The sequence below is a fragment of the Mizuhopecten yessoensis genome, unplaced genomic scaffold (assembly GCF_002113885.1).
Source record: "Mizuhopecten yessoensis strain PY_sf001 unplaced genomic scaffold, ASM211388v2 scaffold3049, whole genome shotgun sequence".
NCBI classification, from domain to species: Eukaryota; Metazoa; Mollusca; class Bivalvia; order Pectinida; family Pectinidae; genus Mizuhopecten; species Mizuhopecten yessoensis.
The window spans coordinates 129,413-154,201 of record NW_018404850.1 but is presented as its reverse complement, the minus strand read 5'-3'; the positions used below and the strand labels follow the sequence as shown (position 1 = coordinate 154,201).

Genomic DNA, 24,789 nt, shown 5'->3' with positions numbered 1-24,789 from the left:
AATTTGGTTTATGTATAAAATTTGGAAGTCCTTCTAAATATCTTAATAAAGAGACCCTACCTTAAAAATTTTGAATAAATTTTTCCTGTCCTCTGAGTCGGCGTGTACGCGCCTGCTCTTTTTCGAAAAACCCAGAGGGATTTTTTCCGTGCGAAATTGGACATTTCTCACACGGGCCACCATTTATAGTCCCATCCGACGGACTGGTTGTTAGTGATTAGTGTCATGCATGTGCTGAGTTGTTATTGTTTTTTTTGGTGTCCGTTCCTTGAATTCCTTTCTTCATCATTCTTCACTGAGTATATACTTGACTGAACTTATACCAATGTCATCTTTCTTAGATACCTCGACTTGTCTTTCACTTAATTCTGCTCCTCGTTCCGACATTTCTAGTTTCAGCGTTTTTTCGAACATCAACAGAACATTTTTATTAAAATGGTGGCCCTAAAAAGGGCCTTGTTTCTTCTCCATAATGCGTTTAACATTAAAAGAGACTTCCAGGCCGCCCGGGTAAACTTCGCAAACGCTGGTAATACTTCTGCATTCCCCGTAACGAAAGATGAACACCATCTGAGCTGTAATCTAGTGGATAATGCAGAGTGGGTAGTCTTACTAATCTGATACCCAACCTCTTCTCCAATAATGAATTAATGACAAGACGGCTTTTCCGATATGACTTCAGACTAAGGCCAGGAACCTTGGAGACATCCCATCTAGGCAAAAGCTCCACGACATAAACATTAGCCCCAGACCGACTAAATTCTTCCACCAACCGCAGGATATCATCCACTATGTCCCAGAATGAGATGAAGCCTCGCTTATATACTGCTAGCTCAAAACATTCTGGGGTAAATCAGGTTATCCCAATTTTTTATGACGTCACTAACTTTCTGGTCTTACGAGCGCTTTCAGCCGATGCCAAAAGCTATGTAAAAACCACAAACGCAACATAACACTGATTACACATGGTTTATTTACACGATCACGTTAAGCTGACAATACTCCAAACGTACACACGTACCTCTCGACAGGACACCGGAAATAAACGCCACTGGTTCGCACACACACTCAATAACTTGCATAACTGTTCATTACAGTACAAATAATAATATTTTAATACTTAAAGAAACATCTGTAAAAGTAACATGTATATGATATGTATATACTGTTATGTTTTGTAAGGAGAGGGCTTATATAGGCTATGCCTGTTGCCCAATTCCTTTTGTACATAAGATCAGTACAATAAAATATTCTGAAATGAAAGGTCAGTCGGGTTGGGTTGGGGTATACCAGCACGGAGAAAAAATCTCACGATGTTCGTACAAAGTCGAGTTACAGATTACATATTTAAGTCCATATTGTAACGAAATATATGGCGGAAGATTAGGTAGTCGAAGAAAAAAAGCAGTAGTTGTATTATGTCTATATGATTCTCTAGTACCCGTTGCCCTCCTATGCACAGACGTATATACACTACAGCGGTATAGTATACCACGGACTAATGGTTTGATGGATAACCGAACTACTCGGTAATGAAGCGGACGTAAAACCAATCGACTTAGATTGCAGTTTAATTCCGTGGTTATACGTCTCTGGACCAATTGACAGAGGATCAATCAAATGCAGTGTATGTCATCATCGATGTATTGTTATGGCTTCAGCAATCAATGTTTGATAACAAAATGTACACAAAACTAAAAAACGCATTTCTGTAATTAACATTTCAACTACATCGTGTAGAAAAATGGATTCATTTGTTGATTTAATATGCTGTTAGAAGACGTTGTGGGTATTCAAAACAATCTCGAACGGCAACAACAACTCAGTCTGTTAGAGTTTTCGATGTTTGGAGTCAAGTTAAACACCGCAAATTAATGTTTTGGAATAAGCTTTGTCGTGCTAGCTTAATGTTCATCTGAAAAAAGAGAAAAAGATTTTCATAACGCGCTTGTGCGACTTTTTATTTGCTAGTAGAGAAAGGGTGTACGGCTTCATTCCAGATATTTTAGAAACAATGAGCAAATTCCATATTGAAAACTTCCTTTATGATTTTTCCAGATATTTTTGTTCCGTGTCATGGTCAATGGAAACCATTTGTTATAAGAATGTGGTTAAGAACTCTGCAATATGCAAAGACGGAATAGGGCTAAATAATGATCACTGGGAGCATTTTATGATCGGCATACTTCCTGATCTAAAACAAATGATGATTGATATGAACCATACATTACATGTACACGTACGTGAACTGGTGTCCAACCCTTGACATTGTCGGAGATTTGACTGTAATGGACAACTATGGTATAATATTAGCGTATAATATATAATAATATATATCTTATATAAATGAAATACCGAACATGTGAGAGTGCTTCTAAAATGTTTATATAAATGGTAAATACTCAGTAGTTGCTAACAAAATGTTTAGAAACAAATGAACTGTGCTTTTTTTTCTAATACTGTGTATTCATTAATGCAATATTTGTAATCTCTCTATCGAGAGGAAATAAAAGAAATAAAGAAATATATCTATCCGTACCATCGGCGTATAATGACAGGATGTAAACGAGTTAGAATACAGCAAATAAAGCTGCTGGACATAATTTGGTACATAAAATAACGTCAACTTGATGACAAAAATCGGGTAACCATGCATGATTTACATGAAAGAAACAAAGGATCGTGTTTCCCTACAGTAAGGTCAATACATTTATAATAGCTGGTTCTACTTCTACAGTGCCTACTGACCAACTTCAACAATGTAAAGATTAATGTCAGAGGATCCGGAGGGTAGAGGAAAGGTTTTGACGGGAGGCTTGATTGGAAAGAGTTTACTTGTCGAAGTTATTACCCCTCGAGTCTGCTACGTCGTAATAACATCGGTTTTCTGGTTTTTATGACACATTTGGTTTATTAATTTAGCTATACTGATTACTTAAAGGTAAACGATTACTTAACACTTTAATTTGAAACCCGCTGTTTCTACACTAAGACAGTATACTGGATTTAAGTCTAACTGAACAGCATATTCAGGGAGAAAATACACAAATTATATCGAATCACAAAAATACAATCCCTCTTGATTCTGGCATAAAGGAATGTCTGTGGCTACATGTATGGGGCATTTTTTTTTATGGGTCGATATTGAACCGAAATCGTATGACATCCGTTTCTCCCCTTGTGTGGAACTCTTTTATACTCTGAAACCACATTCAAGTGTCTACTTCCTGTTTAAAAGCCGACACGTTCGGTTGTTCAATTCGTCAAATCTTTATAACATTTGTTGTATGACAGAAAAAGGAAATACGCTATGGAGAAAAATTCGATATTGGAAAGACTGCGCCAATTTGATGCATACCCAAAAACGCTTGAAGATTTCCGCGTGAAAACCTTTGGCGGAGCTACGAGTAAGCTGATGATCGTTTGTTGATTTGATTTGTTGTCCGCTTTTGACATAAACAGGTCCAGTACACTCTGCCGATTGAGCTATATAGCTATATACACCTATAAATTAAAGCTGTATTGAGCAATATTTTCTCAGATTTCAAATTTCATTAAATTAAAGCAAAGTCGCATAAAACAGTAATGTTAATGGTAATGTTGACTACAAAAAGCATACAGCTAGATGTATATTTTCATTTTTCATAAATTTAAAATTTCCGATTTCTTTACATCATTATTTTTAAAAAGAGAACTTATATTTTATGTCTTTTGTTATGAACCTAATGATACAATCTTCTCTTAAATGCGACTTTGTTCCGTTTTCCTTAAAAAAGAAAATCACTTGAAAATAGCTCAAAATACCTATTTCAGATGGTAACGGGTTGTTTCGCTCCAAATCACGTTCGCCCTAAGGGTTGTTTCGCCCCAAATCCCGTTCGCCCCAGGTTGTTTCGCCCTAAAAAACATTTTTTTTCTTTAAGTCATAAATATCATGTTAAAAGTTAAAAGAAAATATCTTTCTCTTGAATCAAGATATAATTACGTGCCGGAAGGTGAAGAACGAACCTGTATATTCATCACCGAATCCTACAACGGACATACTAATATCCGGAATATACTGTATATTATCGTTTTCATTTCTTTACCTTAATTAAGTAATGTTGTTCTTTATAAAATGCACCTGTATATATTTTAACGTTAAAAATATTTAAAACATGATATAAACAATTAAAAAGCACCCTGTCACGTCAGCCATTTTATATAAAACAAATTTCTCTTAGTACATAGATACGTATACGAAATGGACATAGATTAGGTACAAATTGCGTATAAGAATGAAAAGAAATTAATACTTTAATTATATATATCTATAATATATAGATAAGATATGGATATCATGATAATGAAACTAAATTAATTTCTTTAAGTACAATACTTATAATATATAGATAAGATATGGACATATAATGAAACTAAATTAATTTCTCTAAGTACAATACTTATAATATATAGATAAGATATGGACATATAATGAACAAAAATTAATAATTTCTCTAGAGTCGTATACGAAATGTAAATAATTACCCAAGTACATAGATACGTATTTTAATTGTTAAGCAGATGTGTACATTTGAATTATGAAATAAACGTTGGCAATTTACTTAGGGAATTATCAAAATACATTAAATATACTTGTATAATAATGTACTTGCCAGTCTGGCAGATTCTATGCTGCCAGGTTCTATGCTGCCAACAGTCACACACATCACTTCAGATAGCCACATGCTGTCTGCGTCTAATGTTGAATTATAACACAGTATTGAGAAATGCTCTATTTATGACAAGTTACCTACTCAAAATTATCTACTCAAATATGCATATTAATTTTTATTGGTCGGTACTATCACGGACTTAAATCTAATTCCGTGGTACTATCAAAACTTCTCAAAATGGACATAATCTCCAATTAGCAAAAAACAACATGGACTTGTGCAGAAATCAAGTAAAGAAAACATCGTCACACGGCGACGAGTATGCGTACAGCCGTACACTAAACTAATTTAAATGTGTTAACATGGAAAATAATATTGTTGTATACCCCGCAATTTTTAAAATTACACCATTTTTGTTTCATTTCTCTATTCTTGCTTATTTCTAAAATTCAATTCAATATATGTTATAATGTGTGTCGGCGTTAAGAAAATAACGTAATCCGTTTTTTGCTTTAAAATGTACTTAAAACAACACAAACACATTTTTTTTAAAAATAAAACTGATTTTAATGATATGAAAGACTAAGAAGACTTAATTTGTGACTTAAAACAAATAAAAATGAAAAGAAAATACCAAACAATGTTTCGCCCTAAAAAAATGTTGTAGGGCGAAACAACCTGGCGCAAAACAACCTAGGGCGAACAGGATTTGGGGCGAAACAACCCGGAACCTTTCAGATAGAGCTATTATAGGTCTTTACAGCTATATAGCTCAATCGGCAGAGTGTACTGGACCTGATAAAGATTGCAAGATTAATAAGTCGGTAACTCGATTACGTTTTAAGGAGAACTTCAACAATTATTGAGATATATTACAAACAAATAAATAAAAGTAATTTGAATGTCTGTTTGCTAATGAGTTAACCGGGTTCTATGCTTACCTTGGTTATATAGCACAAATTAAACCGGCTTATGGATTTGGGATTAAATGAACCGAAGTGCGAAAGGGATAACGGGCGAAACGACCCAGACTCACTTTTGCCTGGAATCCAGGTCGTTTCGCCCTATAGGTCATTCCATTCCAAATCCAGGTCACCCAAGGTTATTCCGCCAAAATAAATATATATTTTTAAGTATCTGTTTAAATATTAATAATGGGGAGGGGGGGAGGGGGGAGATGAACATCAGGTGTTTGGTTTGTGGAGATCTGGTCCACCATGTGTATACGAGTCCATTGAACAAATAAGACAATAAAAAAAAATATAAGACTGTATGTATTAGCCTCACACTACTAAAACATGATAGTTTTACTCTTGTGTAAGGGGGGGGGGGACCTCTGAGAATGTGTGCATGGGCGGGGGTCCACATTTAAAAATCCAGCATCCACCCCTGAACAACCTCACACAACACAACATTTGACAAACAGATTTAAGGGTGAAACAACCAGAAACTTGCAATATGACTATATTATCAAAGACTATGACAATGCTCCAGCTAGTGTGTTTTACTATCTAATTGACTTTTTCAGTTACCATTTTTAGTGGACTGCTGATGTTTGTCCTGTTCCTGTCAGAGTTAAATTATTATCTGACTACGGATATCCAACCAGAGTTATTTGTTGACACCACCAGAGGCCAGAAACTCAACATCAACATCAACGCTACTTTTGCAAAAATACCATGTGCATGTAAGTATCATTCCAAACAGATCTCTTTGACAAGATGTATTATGGTAGGATATTGTTGTTATGGTAATAGCTTCCTTGACATTTCACCTATATTAACCCTTCACCACTGTGGACCATAATGGACTCATCCAGATCAATGCATGGAAGAGTGTACTTAGTTAAATAGGGGTGAAAGGGTTAAGCTACAATGTAGATTTGGGAGTTACCGATAAGTTAAATTTAGAAATCACAAGAAACACAAATAATTGAAAAGTAGATATAGTTTTATGTTTGTCATTCAGGACAAGTAATTGCCATATTTATGGAGGACTAAATCTTTGGAAATTTCCAGTTTAACCCTTTCACCAATGAATCCCTGCAAACAAGAATTCAAAAAGCTTCCCCTGAAGGACAGTTTATGTACACAGTGATTTGGAGGTTGAATTTCCTACCAGAAGACATATAAAACACATACAGTGTCTCCACACCACACTAATATAAGTTTGTATAACTTAAAATATTAACCCTTACCACTGAAGACCATAATAGACTCATCCATATCAATACATGGGAGAGTCTACTAAAGTTACTTAGTGGTGAAAGGGTTAATATAGCACCAAAGATGTTTTTGTGAGGGGATGGCTCAGTATGAAAGGGTTAATTTTGTACAAACTCTTTATATTACAGATCTCAGTATAGATGCCATGGATGTTTCTGGCGAACAGCAACTTGATGTTGACCACCATTTGTTCAAACAGCGACTCGATCAGGATGGCAATATCAAAGATGACAAGCCAGAGAAAGAAAGTATGCTACTCACATTACATAATATCATACATATCTAATCCAGGCTTGAACATTAAGAAAATATGTATTAATTTTGTTACCACACAGCTAGTTCTAACACTCTAAGTTAACCTAGTTAGTCAAGACTTCTTAATACTTCAGAAAGTAGAATTTTACAACATCATTGACGTAAATAGTCCAGGCTCTTATACTTGTAAAATGATGAATTAATAACAATATTTGTAACTTTTAGTGAACACAGTATTTGTGGTTGTGATGATTCATATATAAACATAAAGAGTAATGATGTTAGATTATATCACACTCTTAATACTTTTGTTGATGATTTGTTTAACAAGATGCAATTACTGGTTTTGCTCGATATGCTGTTTAAATTCTACGTTTTGACCCTCACCCATTGACCCCCACCGGGGCCTCACCCTTCGACCCCCACCAGAGCCTGGTCCCTTGACCCCTATCAAGGCTTCAATTTAAATCCTACCTCCGTCTACAAATTTTATTTCAGCACAAAAATCTGTGCAAATTACCCAGGTTTTTATGATACTCTGTGTTGCCTAGGTATGGTGACACCTAATCATGACTTTTCATTTGTTGTATGTACAGTAAAATGTACACATAGCTGAAGTGATTTTATTTGGGTATATTTCCCCAAATAATTTTCTTCTTTCTCAATATGTACTGTTATCAGTCTGTTGTTGTCCTTTGGCGTCTTGACCATGACTCCTGTAATGTTTGACCGAGGGGATTTCTATTATCACACACATCTTGACATAACAACAGTTGCCAGAGGTGCCCGGTTCCACTAGCTTGATGCCGGGGGCTAGTAGTTTACATCAGGACTATAGTGAACATTCTCAATATTTACTATAAAAATATAAGTAGGCATATCAATTTTCCCAATCTGCCTCTAGGATAGTTCTCTAAATAAGAAGTTGTACACCTCTGGTTGTGTACTAATGTTTTGTACACTCTGACCTCTCTTTGCAGAGTCTCACTCGTTTAGTCAGGCAATTTAGGGTGACCAATCTCTATGATAAAATGGTGGAGTGTCACATACTGTGGTACCATCATCAGTGAGCATGGTCCTTCAGTCACAGTGTTATGGTCTTTTTGGTTTGGGCCATAACATAAGTTTGTTAGACCATAATTTTTAGGAATAACATTTGTTTTATATCACCTTTTCCAAAAGAACTTCACTGATTACGTATTGGAACTACCCAGTATCCTTACCAGTCCCAGGTACTGTCAATCTCCTCTTCATTTTAAACCTTACCCGATATGGAACATTAAATACTTGCCTGTCCAAACAGCTGATGTCATCTACATTTGTATAGAGATTTACAATAAACAGAATTTAAAAATACCGGTAAATAATTTTGTTAAGTTGTATGTATATATATGACAGGTATGAATGAATGAAAAGTCACTGGGTTGATAAATTGTATATGCATACATTTTGTATATGAAACTATGAAAAGTTACTGGGTTATAAAACTGTAATGCTATAAAATTTCCCTTTTACCAGTCAATCCATAAGCAGGAACTAATTAATTGGTTTGATTTTTTCAGCACTAGGAGATCAATCTAAAGACATAGTAGAGGTAAGCTCATTTTAGTGAGATGTTTTACAAAACAGATACATTGTATCATGTTTTATTTACAATTGTCAAAGTTTATATTAAAATAGTAAATGCTCTGCTTGAAGTTATATTTGAAATACTGTACTAACACTTCGTCTTGTGATATATCTTATAAACAATGATAATCTGCAGCACACATGGAGACTTAAAGGGCATTTCTTTGTATTTACCCACAACCCACATCTTTTTCTGAAGCCAATTATACTACATATATTGTTTACAAATGCTGTAGACCACCACCCCACACACCCTCGCAATTGTAAATGTCTCCCTCCAACCCCATATTTTTAGCTCAACTGCCCGAAAAGCAAGTGAGCTTATGTCATGGTGTGGCGTCTGTCGTTCATTGTCGTCCGTCAACTTCGTTGGTTGGAGCCTGACAAAGTTTGATAATGAAAATGACCTTGACCTACTTTCAAGGTCACAGCGGTCAAATATGTCAAACACTACAAACAACTTCTGAAGAATAATCGAAAGGCATAGAATCATAATATTTGGCTGGTGGCTTCTCAGGATAGAGCTCACCAATGATTGCAAATGAAAATGACATCAACCTACTTTAAAGGTCACAGATCTAGAGGTCAACAACAGTTCAAACTATTTGTTCTGAAGAACTAAAAGGAATGGATTCATAAGATTTGCCTGGTAGCTTCTTGGGATAGAGCCAATAAAGTTTGAGAAGGAAAATTACCTTGACCTACTTACAAGGTCACAGGGGAAAATGTCAAACACTTCAATCAACTTCTGAAGAAGAACCAAAAAAACATAGAATCATAAATAATATTGGCTGGTAGTTTCAACAGATGGAGTCAACAAAGTTTGCAAGTGAAACATTTGTAGTACAGTATAGCATTTAATGAGAATATTTTGCTATGACTGCTTAAATATTCAGGTGAACGTTACAGGCCCTCTGGGCCTCTTTTCATTTACCTGGTTCAGAATAGACCTATTTTTTTGTGTTGAGTTACACTGTAAATATATTTATATGTACAAACACTAAATCTAAAACCACTATTTCAGTCCTTTACCTTGTTAATGTTTTGAATAAATTCTTATATTGCAGACGGTTACAAAGGCACTTGATCCAAGTCGCTGTGAGTCTTGTTATGGAGCAGAGACAGATGGTAAAAAGTACGTACTATTTACATTGATGCCATCCTAATTCCACATGGAAGCAAAACAAGTAATACATGGGACTTTACTTCTAAGATATGTTTTGCTACACCCCTTTACAATTTTAATATCATTTTCTTCTGAAAAATTGGTGTCGAAACTTAATTTTAAAAAGGCTAATGTTAATTGAAACTGCCATATAAAAACAATGAGAAATTTAAGTTCAATTTTAATTTTTAAAATCCACCTCTTAACCAGATTTTTTTCCCACTTGACAATATTTCACCTCAAAATTTAGTATTTCCAAAAATTGTTATTTGCAATGTTTGTGAAAATGTCCATATACATGTAAAATGATCTAATTCAGATTTCAACAGTCGATTTGTTTGAGAATAGGCTTTTGTTCCAATTGTTTGCTCTAATGATAATTTTTCAAAAATGTTATAATGTGAAAAAAAGTTTTCTAATGAAATTGTAACTTTCTTCAGGTATCTCTCGAACTCAAACTTCAAACTGCTTTGTATTTAAAAAGAAAAAAAACTATTATAAGTATCAAACATTTGTAATTAAATGAACTTATTTTAGCCAACAAAATATTCAGCAAATAAACTTTAAACTCATTTAGCACATTGATGAATTTCAACTCACAACATTTGTAATAGAAAACAATACACCAAAACATCAAGTAACCCTTTCACCACTGTAGACCATAATGAACTCATCCAGATCAATGCGTGGTAGAGTCTACTAAAGTTACATAGGGGTGAAAGGGTTAAGTTTGTGTTAATCATGCTAAAATACAATTTATGCTAAAATATATACCTTTAGTTCTTTACCGTTTGTATTCTGTCTTTTCGTATTGAAGAGTTATCTGCACTTGTGAGCAGGTATTGATTGTTACGTCATTTGTTTGTGAGAGTAACATCATCAATTTTTGAAAAAACGACGTAATTTTCTCACACAAACCAATGACGTAACAATCAATACCTGCTCACAAGAACAGATAACTCTGCAATACGCAAAGACGGAATAGAATACATGTATATCTATACAATGTACTACTCTATACTTTTTCCTATATAATCAAGCTACAGAAGACACTGTACAGCGAGAGTCAAAAGAATCAATGTTTATCAATATATTAAAACCTGGTTTTAGTTGTTCTAACAACACAGATCGTTGCATGAATAAATAAAGAAAATGTATGTGAAAAATGTATCATGACGTCATCACTGTCTGTGTTGTGTTGTTGTCCTGTCAACATGAATAAACAGTTCTCCTGATGAACCTCTAAAGAGGAGAAAGGGCTAAGGAAGTCGAAGAAACTCTTGTCTTTTTTTGTATATACTTATACTTATATATACTACCTGAGACATATCAATACAAACTCAGCTGTAGGGTCCTACCTCAGACATATCAATACAAACTGAGCTGAAGGGTCTGAGAAAGAAAATTGAGGTCAACAATGTTATGTTTTCCAGGTGTTGTAACAACTGTGAGGATGTAAGGGAGGCGTACAGGAAGAAAGGCTGGGCATTCAATAACGCGGAGGGGATCTCGCAGTGTGAACGTGAGGGATGGTCAGACAAAATGAAGTCGCAGAAGAACGAAGGATGTCAGGTATAGAAACTAAAAGACTGATTTCAACACTAGCATCAACCATGTATATACTCATGATAATGGGAATATTTTGGACAATCATTTGTTTGATTTGTATTTTATCCAAGCTAAGGTCTTGATTTTTGGGCTCACTGATTTTTTTGCCAAAAAAGAATTATCTAGGATGTAATATAATAAGAAGAAATACCTCATTATACCGATAATGATTGCCTATAAAAATAAAACTTCCAAACATTCAATAGGTAGATTAGATATCAAACCAAAGAAGGACGACTCCTGAAAATCTTGTCATATCGCTTAGGTGTCAACCTCAGAAACCACCAATGTGGGAGATATCCCTCATTCCAAATTTCCAATGAGGGAGAAAGTGCATGAAAAGTGACTGAAACTGCATTGCTGAATTTATCTATCTATATGTCTCAAAATAACATAAAAATATATAAGGCTATCTACTCGTGCCGTTTATATTGTAGGTATACGGCTATCAACTCCTGACGTTTATGTTGTAGGTATACGGCTATCTACTTGTGACGTTTATATTGTAGGTGTACGGCTATCTACTTGTGACGTTTATATTGTAGTTGTACGGCTATCAACTCGTGACGTTTATATTGTAGGTATACGGCTATCTACTCCTGACGTCTATATTGTAGGTGTACGTCTATCTAACCGTGACGTATATGTTGTAGGTGTACGGCTATCACCTTGTGACGTTTATATTGTGGGTATACGACTATCTACTCGTGACGTTTAAATTGTAGGTGTACGGCTATCGACTTGTGACGTTTATGCTGTAGGTGTATGGCTATCTAACCGTGCCGTCTATGTTGTAGGTGTTGTAGGTATACGGCTATCTAACCATGATGTCTATGTTGTAGGTGTACGGCTATCTAACCATGATGTCTATGTTGTAGGTGTACAGCTATCTAACCGTGACGTTTATATTGTAGGTATACGACTATCTACTCGTGACGTTTATGTTGTAGGTATACGGCTATCAACTCCTGACGTTTATATTGTAGGTATACGGCTATCTACTTGTGACGTTTATATTGTAGATATACAGCTATCTACTCTTGACGTTTATGTTGTAGGTGTACGGCTATCTTCTCGTGACGTTTAAATTGTAGGTGTACGGCTATCTTCTCGTGACGTTTAAATTGTAGGTATACAGCTATCTACTTGTGACGTTTATATTGTAGGTATACAGCTATCTACTCTTGACGTTTATGTTGTAGGTGTACGGCTATCAACTCGTGACGTCTATGTTGTAGGTGTACGGCTATCTAACCGTGACGTTTATGTTGTAGGTGTACGGCTATCTTCTCGTGACGTTTATATTGTAGGTGTACGGCTATCTACTTGTGACGTTTATATTGTAGGTGTACAGCTATCTACTCGTGACATTTATATTGTAGATGTAAAGCTATCAACTCGTGACGTTTATATTGTAGGTATACGGCTATCAACTCGTGACGTTTATGTTGTAGGTGTACGGCTATCTAACCGTGACGTATATGTTGCAGGTGTACGGCTATCTACTCGTGACGTTTAAATTGTAGGTGTACGGCTATCAACTCGTGACGTCTATGTTGTAGGTGTACAGCTATCTAACCGTGACGTGTATGTGGTAGGTGTACGGCTATCTAACCGTGATGTCTATGGTGTAGGTGTACGGCTATCTACTCGTGACGTTTAAATTGTAGGTGTACGGCTATCAACTCGTGACGTCTATGTTGTAGGTGTACAGCTATCTAACCGTGACGTATATGTTGCAGGGGTACGGCTATCTACTCGTGACGTTTAAATTGTAGGTGTACGGCTATCTTCTCGTGACGTTTAAATTGTAGGTATCCGGCTATCTACTTGTGACGTTTATATTGTAGATATACAGCTATCTACTCTTGACGTTTATATTGTAGATATACAGCTATCTACTCTTGACGTTTATGTTGTAGGTGTACGGCTATCTACTCGTGACGTTTAAATTGTAGGTGTACAGCTATCTAACCGTGACGTATATGTTGTAGGTGTACGGCTATCTAACCGTGACGTCTATGTTGTAGGTGTACGGCTATCTAACTGTGATGTCTATGTTGTAGGTGGACGGCTATCTAACTGTGATGTCTATGTTGTAGGTGTATGGCTATCTAACCGTGATGTCTATGTTGTAGGTGTACGGCTATCTGGAGGTCAATAAAGTAGCTGGTAACTTCCATTTTGCTCCAGGAAAAAGCTTCCAGCAACATCATGCTCATGGTATGTTATCATTCTTTGTGAGATAATGGAAGCATATACATGTACCACCACTGACAGTAGAAATAAGGTGACCTTGACATTTGAACCATGTCACAAAGTTTTTGAGGCATTCTCATATTTGACCAATACATGAAGTTGGATCTAAATATGTTCTCAAATAAGGTGCTTAAGTGATGACATTATAATATACTATAACATATATACTTAGGAATAATGAAACACTGCATCTAACTCCACAACAGCTTTGTCAGTTATGTAGTGACATATGTCTAGTTTCTGAATGAGGATTTCAATTTTTTGGAGCATTTCTAAATACGTATATGTATGTCTGCTTAAGCCATGTTTATTTTATCTCCATTTGTTTTTGTAGTTCATGACCTGCAAGCATTTGGTGGACAGAAAGTAAGTACATGTGACAATATCTGAGTCATTGATTGTAGACTTGGGTTTGAATTCTGGCAGTTATAGCAGACCTCGATCTGTACAATAAAAGATAATGATTTATAGACAGCATCTCCAGTGAAATTGTTATATTTAACCATAATTTAGGTTTGTGTGTGAACTGTAAACTGCATAAAAATCAGTTCTAAATAGACTTCGATAAAGTCACAACTCTTCCAAAAAAATAAATGAATTTAATATTAAATTAATTCTGTTTCAGTTTAATATAACACATGCCATCCAACACCTTTCCTTTGGTAAAGATTACCCAGGCATCATCAACCCGCTGGACAATACTAACCAAGTCGCCGAGGAAGGTTTGTATTGTCATATATAATTCTTTTTGATAATTTTAATTATTCGACAGCTGGTATTCGAAACCTATTCCTGTGATTCTTGCATCAATATACAATTATGTCACGATACATCAAACAAGTTAATTAAAGGTCAGTTCTAATATCTGTGTTAGTCAGTAGGTTCAAAGGCACATATTCAGCCAAAATGTTTCGTTTCAGGTCCGTCTTTCAGAGCATTAATTGCTGTTAAATAATAAGAATGAGATCGTCATATTTAATCATAGATGACAAACTAATCATCACTATATTAAGCCTTTCACCCCTATGTAACTTGAATAAAATCTACTATGCATTGATCTGGATAGGTCCATTATGGTCTATGGTGGTGAAAGGGTTAAGCCAAAACCGAATGTTGTGTCACATCTTAAACTGTTCTGTTTACCATGGATACTATCAATGGCCCCGATCAGGCATTACAGTACTAACAGATACTGTTCCAGCATGTACAAAAAATACTTGTAGTATTTTGCTGTTCATTTGTGAAATATTAAGTTCTCCTTGAGTCTAGTATCAAGGTCCTGAGTCAGCTGTATCTGTTAAATCAATTATAAGTGCCCCCCACAACACACCAATATTCATATTTGGAATATAGCTGTGGTTTAATATTATTAAAAATTATTGTTTGGCCCTAGCCATGTAGGATCATCTGTGTAATGCAGCTGAGAAGAACTTTATTCAGCTACCTTACATATATATATAGAAGACAAATAATGTAGGTTGTTTTTAACTTTGTTTATTCATGAATGTTCTGTCAATGGCATGAGACATGATTAATTAAATGAAACAGGTCATTGTATAGAATCACATTCAAGTACAGGAGTGGACCCACATGGTAAACAGAAGTCTGGAAACCCTGAAAACTCGTGGTACTACACATAGACATCCACATGTATAAAATGACAAGTCCCGACTCCTTTAAACAAGAATGTGAGGAATTCTGTTGTCATATATGATAATCATTTAGGAGAATTAAATGAAGTGATACATCACAGAATGCCTATTATTAACATCTTGTGAAAACTGTGATACAGTTCCTGATTATTAGGTGCAATATCATTGCATCACAAAGCAGAATAATATTTCAACTGATTATATATATGATTACTGGTTCCCCTTTCAGTGGCATCCTTAATGCTTTAAATATCTCCACGGAATTATACACACAAAATGCACATCAACACTTTTTTTACCATGTTTTTAAGTCTTCTTCGCTGAATATAAGTATTTTCACACTCCAGTAGTATGGTTATAGTCAAGTAGTAACATTAACACTTCATTTTCACCAGAGTGACTTCCCCTGTGAAACCACAGTACACTGGTAGACCGACATTAATGGACCAAATGATTCTGTGGTTTGTTTTGACTCTTCCTGTACATTGAGCAGTGTTCAATTATATGATGAGTCACAAAATTTCGTTAAATGCCCTAATGTATGACTGGCTAGCAACGTATCGCCGTGCCAACTGTCATAAATGTCCTATTAAATGTATGACTGGCTAGCAACGTATCGCCGTGCCAACTGTCATAAATGTCCTATTAAATGTATGACTGGCTAGCAACGTATCGCCGTGCCAACTGTCATAAATGTCCTATTAAATGTATGACTGGCTAGCAACGTATCGCCGTGCCAACTGTCATAAATGTCCTATTAAATGTATGATTGGCTAGCAACGTATCGCCGTGCCAACTGTCATAAATGTCCCAAACGTCCCACCACCTTGTAACATTGTCTTTCCGACTGTCTGTACCAACTCTCGCCCTCGTAAACCATATCTGTAACACAAGACACGAATAAATACATTAGTTTTCATTTAGATATTTATGCATCACTCTTTTATGGGGGGGTGTAAGCCATCACGTTTCGTTTCAATACATTGTGATTATGGCTCAACTAATCGGGAGTCAGATATTTGGGTAATATTCTACTGAAGTCAGGAGTCAGATATTTGGGTAATATTTTACTGAAGCCAGGATTCAAATAGTTCGTTAAATTTCCACTGAAGTCAGGAGTGAAATATTTGGGTAATATTACACTGAAGTCAGGAGTCAGATATTTGGGAAATATTTAACTGAAGTCTGGAGTCAATTATTTGGGTAATATTTTGCAGAAGTCAGGTTTTAGACATTTGGGTAATATTTTACTAAAGTCAGGAGTCAATTATTTAGGTAATATCCTACTGAAATCAAGAGTCAGATATTTGGGTAATATTATTCAGGAGTCAGATATTTGGGCATCCTCCCTAGCCAAGTGTTCGCTTCGTATACACTCCACTTACTTAGGTTATATTCTACTGAAGTAAGGGGTTAGACATTTGGGTAATATTTTACTGAAGCCAGGAGTCAAATATTTAGGTAAAATTCAACTGAAATCAGGAGTCAAATATTTGGGTAATATTACACTGAAGTCAGGTGTCAGATATTTGGGAAATATTTTACTGAAGCCAGGAGTGAAATATTTGGGTAATATTCTGCTGAAATCAGAAGTCAGATATTTGGGTAATATTCCATTGACGACAGAAGTCAGATATCTGGGTAATATTCCACTGACGACAGAAGTCAGATATTTAGATAATAGAATTGTTAGAATTGTTGAAAGCAGGCTGTGTGCTTCCCAGGGAGTTGAGAACGATATTAGCTGGTTGCAAAGGCCCTATAACCATGGATAATAATTTGTGAACCGCTTTGAGACGACCTTGGAACTAGGTTGTGATTAAGTTGGTATATATATAAGAACCTTGAATTATCATTATTATTATTTTGAAGGCAGGAGTCAGATATTTTTGTATTTTTCTACTTAAGGAGTTAGTGGAAAATGCTCACAATATTCTTTTGTTTAAATTAATTTGTACTTGACTGTCTTTGTCTTTTTCCCACCCGAGTGTGGATACTAGGTAGACAAAATGTTTCATTTTTTATTTACTTTCACCTCTATTATCTTTGTTTGTTTTTATCAATAATTTATCTACAACTCAGACTGAAGCCATCAAAAATTATTTAAATACTAGTAAAAAATGAATTACAAAAGTTTAGTAGAGAAAAAATAACATTTACAGATTTTTTTTTTGATTAAAGTACAAAATTCACAATGGCAATAAAGATAACTTTAGATTGATTTTACATGTCTTCTAATTTCTGTAGTGTTTTGATGGGTTCATGGGCATGCACAGATATATATATTAATTGTATCAAGTGTTAACAATATGGGGTTTTTTGGACTGAATCTGTACCTTAAAGCTGAAAATCCACCAAATAAAATACCAGATGCCATCCCAACAGAGAAGCCCATCAGGAATCCTATCTTCATCTTGTCAAAGCAGGATGGACCACTATGGCCATACCCTATGTTTCCAACAGGCATTTCTGTAAAAAGAGAAATCAGTAGATTATGCACTATTTCTTTTTTCATGTACATGTGTTGTGATATTATTATAAATGATTGCAACAAACTATACCATGAGCGACTCAAACACTGAAAAGTTTCCGACAAATTAATACAAGCAGATTCACGCCGGTCCACCACTTTCAGGATTAAGTGGACCAAGATTTTGGTGGACCCTGTCCTACGGTCTACCGTTAGTGTTGACCCCTGGTATCCTCATAATCTTCATATAGTACATTGTGTCATCTATATAATCACACAAAGTACATACCTACTGTACACTGTGTCATCTATATAATCACACAAAGTACATACCTACTGTACAATATGTCTGTTACATACAAAACATTAAACTCATGATATCTGATTGCCTAATCAATCCAAAAAAATTGACAATTTTGAAGTCCAATAGAAAAAGATTCCACAAATAGGCCCATTTGAGTTCAATTTCCAATTTGGGTGGACTGCGAAAAACAGAAGTCTTTACATTAACTGGTCATTGAGATCCGTCGAAATAGGAGACGACTCAAACACGAACATGCATCGCATGGAGAATGTTAGAGCATTTCACGCCCAGACAATGTTTCCAAAGTTAGATATAAGCCACTGCCGAGGTAAAAATAAACTTGCGTCAACTTCAAGCTCGGTTTCGTAAGCTTGTAATATTAACGTGCAATCCGAGTGAATTGTCGACCTTGCGGTGAAGCGTGGTTGAACTTGAATTGAAGTTGATGGTCATGAAACCGTACGTGATTTCAGAATGTAATTCTTAAATATCTGCTAGTATCCAGTCGACAAAATAGTGTTCAGTGTCGAATAAATCCTACATTCGTTGTCTTTAGTTAGCAAGAAAGAGATGTTCTAGTCATGTTTGAGCTTACCTAAAAGAATCTAATCGGTACAGTCCAAACCGGAAGTCGTGATTCTTCTGTTAACTGTAACTTCCGGTAACTGTCACAGATTATGCCACGTAGAAGTGAACAAATAAGAAATCCACATGTATACAGAAATGAATTGAGTAATTAATTGTTAACCGTTGTATGTTTAATATGGACATAATATTGCATAAATCGAAATAGAAAGTACGGGCATGAAGACATGCATCGCAGTAAAATGTCAATTTTAATCGCTGCACAAATGGCATGGCTAAGTGGTCTAGGGGTATGATTCGCGCTTCGGGTGCGCGAGGTCCCGGGTTCGAATCCCGGCTTAGCCCAATTTTTGTACTTTTATTATTTTTTGTATTATTTTTTTGTTAAAAGTAAAGGATACAATTAAGGCAAAAAAATATAATTTAAATCGGGGGCATCATGAGGAGAAAATACACATGGACAGGTCTACCTCATATCCATCTTATTTTAATTGATAACATGACATTTGAAATTAAAATGAAACCATTTCTCTATTTCAGATCAGATGATGTTCCAATACTTTGTAAAAGTAGTCCCAACGACATATGTTAAAACCAATGGCAAGGTAAATTATACATATATATATACCGGTATGTTAATTTTCCTAAATATCAGAATTTTACAATTGTGGAATTAATTACTGAATTATTTCTAAACATTTTTTTTCGAGTTGGTAAATATTTATTATAGAAAGTTCATATAGTACAACTGATAAAGTGTTGATGACTTATAAAGTATGTACTCTGTCACATTCATTAGACAAATGACCAATAAATTGCAAAAAAAGAAGAAGATGGAAAATATGTACAAGATGGCAAGATAAAGTCAACTTTGGTTTGGCTACCCTATAAGCGTATGTACATTTATAGCTGTTGTAAAATACCTGGTCATGGATGTGCAAAACTCTTTGGCCCCCTCATCTCGATTCAGAACTCTGTGTTACTTCTGTTTAAGCATCACTTGATAGAATTACTTTATAGTTAATTCTTTTCTCGTAGAAATGATGTTTTTAATGCATATTTTGTCTGTATCCACAGACACTTTTCACCAACCAGTATTCTGTGACAAAACATTCCAAGGTGGTAGGAGCGGCCACAGGGGAAAGTGGCCTTCCTGGTGTGTTTGTCATGTATGAGTTATCTCCCATGATGGTTAAATATACAGAAAAACATCGGTAAGTTACATGTACACAGCAATTGTTATCAATCTTGTTTCACAGCATATATCAGGAGTTTTCAGCTCAGCTGTCAGGAGGGTCAGGGTCACTTAAGATTGATGTTTTTCATCTTATTCATGATTCTTATTTCCCTCTTCATAACAAAATGATTTCTGATATCATCTCTATCAAACTGAATAAAGATTTATACTTAATAAATCTTTTCAAGTAAAACAATTTAATAAAGATTAAGAATAGATTCCTTTAAGATTTTAACAATTTTGGTGTGGAGCAACCATTTTTGGCATAACAGAACTTTTGCATAGGAACAGAGGGTGCCCCACCCTCTCCGACCTCTGCACATTGGGATAGGATAGGGGGATGAGGGGGAGGGATAAGAGTGGAACCATATGGGGAAATTGGCTTGATATTTTATAAACAAAGGGTGTGACTCATTATTAACATAATATTTTGCTATTTCAGATCATTCATGCACTTTTTGACGGGAGTGTGTGCCATTGTAGGAGGAGTGTTTACTGGTATGTATGATCTTAACAGCTTCTAGAAACAATTTCAGATGATGCCATGAGTATTTTTCTTTCTTTCTGAGAGACAAGTTTGGAAAAGCTATTGCCTGTAGAATTATCTTTACATTTTCGAGATGATAAAAACATTTCCCAGCTATCTTATCTTTATATTATATGAAAATAATCACATTTGTTACTTATCATGAACAATTAATTACTTGTTTTACAACCATTCTTAATTTTATAGTGAAGTTTTCTGAATTTCTGAACATATATATATATTTACAATTTAGATAAAACTGTTTAGCTTTCAGTTGAAATAAAACCAATGTTACAAAAAAGAAAAAAAAATCATTCAATAACATGATATTGAGTGAAATTTTTCTGTAGACTGTTTTTTCACTCAAGTCTTGTTAATCCAGGCTGAGATAATCACCAAAATTCTTTTTTCATATTTCCAAACTTGCTTTTGTTGATCTGAAAAATTGCTCCAAAATTAATAACAAGGAATTACTGTGAAATTTTGATCCAGAAATACTCTGTGGTCAGAATTAACAAGGAATTACTGTGAATGGTTGATCCAGAAATACGCTGTGGTCAGAAATAACAAGGAATTACTGTGAATGGTTGATCCAGAAATACTCTGTGGTCAGAAATAACAAGGAATTACTGTGAATTGTTGATAACAGTAACACGTTTTCCCCATATTCTGTTTTAGTTGCTGGCCTCATTGATTCCATGGTTTATCACTCGGCAAGAGCAATACAGAAAAAAATTGATCTAGGAAAAGCCACATGAGACTGTGTAATGTGATGTTTCGAGGAAAAATGTGATATGAAAATGAGAGTGGATTGTAAATATGGTAAAAATTGTTCAAAACTTAACTAAGTATACATTAATTGAAAATATTGTTAATCATTATTATTTTTACCACAATTGGAGACTTCTTAATTACCTCCCTTTGTCACACATATGTCATCTTTCCTTCCATGAGAGGGACTGTCACTGTAGATCTGAACCCCAATATTTTCCTTTTTCTGAAGACATATGACTCAGTCTGGTCCATCTATCTTATCATTCTGACCAGATTCGTCCATCTTAGGTGGCAAAAAAGGCCCATAGAGGTCAATGCCGAATGTTTATAGCATGTAATGCAAATGATACTACAAATAACACCTTATAACACCTCACAAAGAGGTGTGAAACCCGGTCAAGCCTGACCTAATTAGCTGTAATGACCCCTAAAGCGTTTGTCATTGGTCATTGGTTGAATGAACAGGATAATTAAGCTCATGACAGTCACTGGCTCTTTAGTTGTACTTCTGGAATGCAACAGTTAAAGGTGTGAATAATCTTTAAAAATGATATAAGATGATCATTGATTGATAAACTATGTTTCACTGTACCATGGAACTGAAGAAATGCTGCAAACAGTTTTCTACGGTTTCATCCCCCTTATGGGATGGTCCAGAGATTGACATGTATGTTATCAAATGCTCTTGTTTAATCCTCTGTGAATATAAATTGGTTTGAGAGTTTTTTTTCTCATTAAATGTAATTTATATGCAATTGATGACATACATTAAGACATTTGTATGTGAAGTATTTCATTTGTTGTTGATAGAATGTTATAATAACAGTTTTCTGTCTGCCTAAATTTTGGTGTGAGAGATAAATTCAGGTCCATACATCCAGCTGGTACTGTCTCGGTGTTTAAGTCAGTTATAGGCTATGTACTACGGTCAAACAACATCATATGTTTCTGCTCCTTTTATGAGTACAGCATTTTGTATGACTTTTTATGACCCTGACCTTGGCCTCTGTTTCTTAGTGTAGGAGCAGGTCATCAGTGTCTTGTTGAAACTTAAATAGTTTACTCTCCGGTTAATGTAAACTTTAGTATATTTATAGAAAAAGAAAGAAAAAAACCCGTCAATTTACGTATAGAGAGATTCAGGCCAAAAAGAAGGGAATACATCAAAAAATTTTGGAATAATTTTGGTAATTTGGAATCGAACCGTTATGACAAAAATATGGAATTTATTTATCGAGGCGGGACAGTCAAAATATATGGTTATCTGACAAAACTGTTTTTAATCCTAATTCGTATTCATCCTAATTTAGTTGACATTTCCATGTGAAATTTGTTGAATACCGTTTATATCATACTCCATTTCAATTAATAGTTAATTACATTAAAATAAAATAAATGTTCAATGAGAAAAAGGAGTCATTAGATAATGTCATGCAAATCTTTAATTAAAATAAGTACACGGTTTCATAATTTCAATATTTGCTGTTTATTTATGAAGAAAATATTTATAGGAATGTCATGTACAATCAAACATCGATGTCTGCGGTTTTCATATAAAGAAAATATTGATATAAATGTCATGTACAAGGTAGAATATATATTTACTATTGAATTCAAACATTGCTATCATTGATATAGATGCTGTGTAAAAGGTATCATATGTTTCAGTTTTGAATTAAACATTGATTTATGCTGTTTATTTGAAAAGAAAACAATAATATAAACCCCATCACGACTTGTTGGAGTAGGAACCAAGTTATATCAGTTTATGTCATCATTTCATCTAGGATTGTCAATGATACACATCTTTTGTGTATCGTTCAGTGCAGAACGTAATTACTACTACGTAGAGAATCGAATTTAAATGCTGCCAATGTTAAAAAACGTTAACGTTGTGAAACGGACATGTAGATCAGAAATCGAGTTTGATGTGAAATTATGTAGACTTTCTTAGTGTGAGCTTTCAAAATCGCAACAGAAAACATAGAGAAATTAAAGGTTCTATGTAACATGTGAAATTTTCTTAATTGGCAAATAAAGTCTGAAAATACACACAAAAAGAATATTGATACTTCTTCATTCCAACTGTGCAATGGTGTCTCTGCTGTATAGAATGAGTTCTAGCAGGTACCAATCATGTATAGAATGAGTTCTAGCAGGTACCAATCATGTATAGAATGAGCTCTAGCAGGTACCAATCATAGCTATGTTGAATTCAATCCTATTGTTCTCTGGATTCTATGTGATACTTTCACAAGAATATGTTCTCTTCATTTTACTTATACTGTAATAGAAAAAAATGATGTATGGGTGTTATTACCAGGCACGTGTCCTTATATATAAATAATTAAATATAAGACATTTTTATTTCAAACTAAAGACATTTTTATTTCAAACGAATTGGAATATATCTTGCAAAGATCCAGCCATCATATTGAGATACAACTAAGCTTGAAAAAAAGTCATTTGCAAATATATTATAAATGAAGCCTTCTCTTTGTGTACATTTTTATACTAGGTAATTATATAAAAGTGCATCAGAATCAGAATTGAGCATTGCCATGGTACATTGAAATTGTAATACCTACAGTATAATTAAACTGTTACTTATGTAATTGTAATACCTACAGTATAATTAAACTGTTACTTATGTAATTGTAATACCTACAGTATAATTAAACTGTTACTTATGTAATTGTAATACCTACAGTATAATTAAACTGTTACTTATGTAATTGTAATACCTACAGTATAATTAAACTGTTACTTATGTAATTGTAATACCTACAGTATAATTAAACTGTTACTTATGTAATTGTAATACCTACAGTATAATTAAACTGTTACTTATGTAATTGTAATACCTACAGTATAATTAAACTGTTACTTATGTAATTGTAATACCTACAGTATAATTAAACTGTTACTTATGTAATTGTAATACCTACAGTATAATTAAACTGTTACTTAGGAAGTGTTCTTTAAGCCTCGCTATTGCAGATTCAAAATCACTTAAAGAGATCTACAGTACGCAATGGAGATTACCAAAAAAGTTGAATTATAAAGATACATTTTTTTATTTTTTTTTTTATAAAAATAAAATATCGAGGAATAAAATACATGTACCGAGTTTTCTTAATAAGTGAAATTTCTTTGTTCCGGATACGAACTATATTGAGAAATTGGTATTTCTATTTCCATCTGCCCAATGACATTCTACGAAAAATCAAACTCATCGTCCACACGATGATCCAAAGTATTACTTAAGTAAGGATGGGTAATGTTATATTGTACGGTTCGTGTACAGGTATGTCTGCAGGTATTGTGTATATTTTGGGATTGAATATATGTCATTCGAAGCGTGCACATGTGTTTGAATGACTGTTGTTTTTATATTAATATAAAATATTTATATAAATATTGACATACTATGTACATATAATTC

The 24,789-nt window shown here is 34.5% G+C and overlaps 1 protein-coding gene, 1 long non-coding RNA gene and 1 other non-coding gene across 3 annotated transcripts; 2 read left to right on the top strand and 1 right to left on the bottom strand.

Annotated features, from left to right (window-relative positions):
- The first annotated feature begins 3,219 nt into the window (after positions 1 to 3,219).
- LOC110446911 (endoplasmic reticulum-Golgi intermediate compartment protein 3-like) lies at positions 3,220 to 23,878 on the top strand. Its single transcript, XM_021492252.1, has 13 exons — positions 3,220 to 3,407; positions 6,184 to 6,342; positions 7,009 to 7,128; positions 8,698 to 8,729; positions 9,832 to 9,899; positions 11,363 to 11,501; positions 13,676 to 13,760; positions 14,131 to 14,162; positions 14,422 to 14,518; positions 19,348 to 19,412; positions 19,885 to 20,021; positions 20,487 to 20,542; positions 21,249 to 23,878. Exons 1-13 carry the CDS (start codon positions 3,311 to 3,313, stop codon positions 21,326 to 21,328), a joined length of 1,167 nt encoding a protein of 388 aa, XP_021347927.1. The 5' UTR covers positions 3,220 to 3,310; the 3' UTR covers positions 21,329 to 23,878.
- LOC110446912 lies at positions 16,212 to 18,875 on the bottom strand. Its single transcript, XR_002462519.1, has 3 exons — positions 18,818 to 18,875; positions 17,785 to 17,917; positions 16,212 to 16,330 (listed from the first exon to the last, which is right to left on the bottom strand). It is a non-coding gene; the product is annotated as an uncharacterized LOC110446912 (long non-coding RNA).
- Trnap-cgg lies at positions 19,081 to 19,152 on the top strand. The gene has a single exon. It is a non-coding gene; the product is annotated as a tRNA-Pro (tRNA).
- Positions 23,879 to 24,789: the final 911 nt, after the last annotated feature.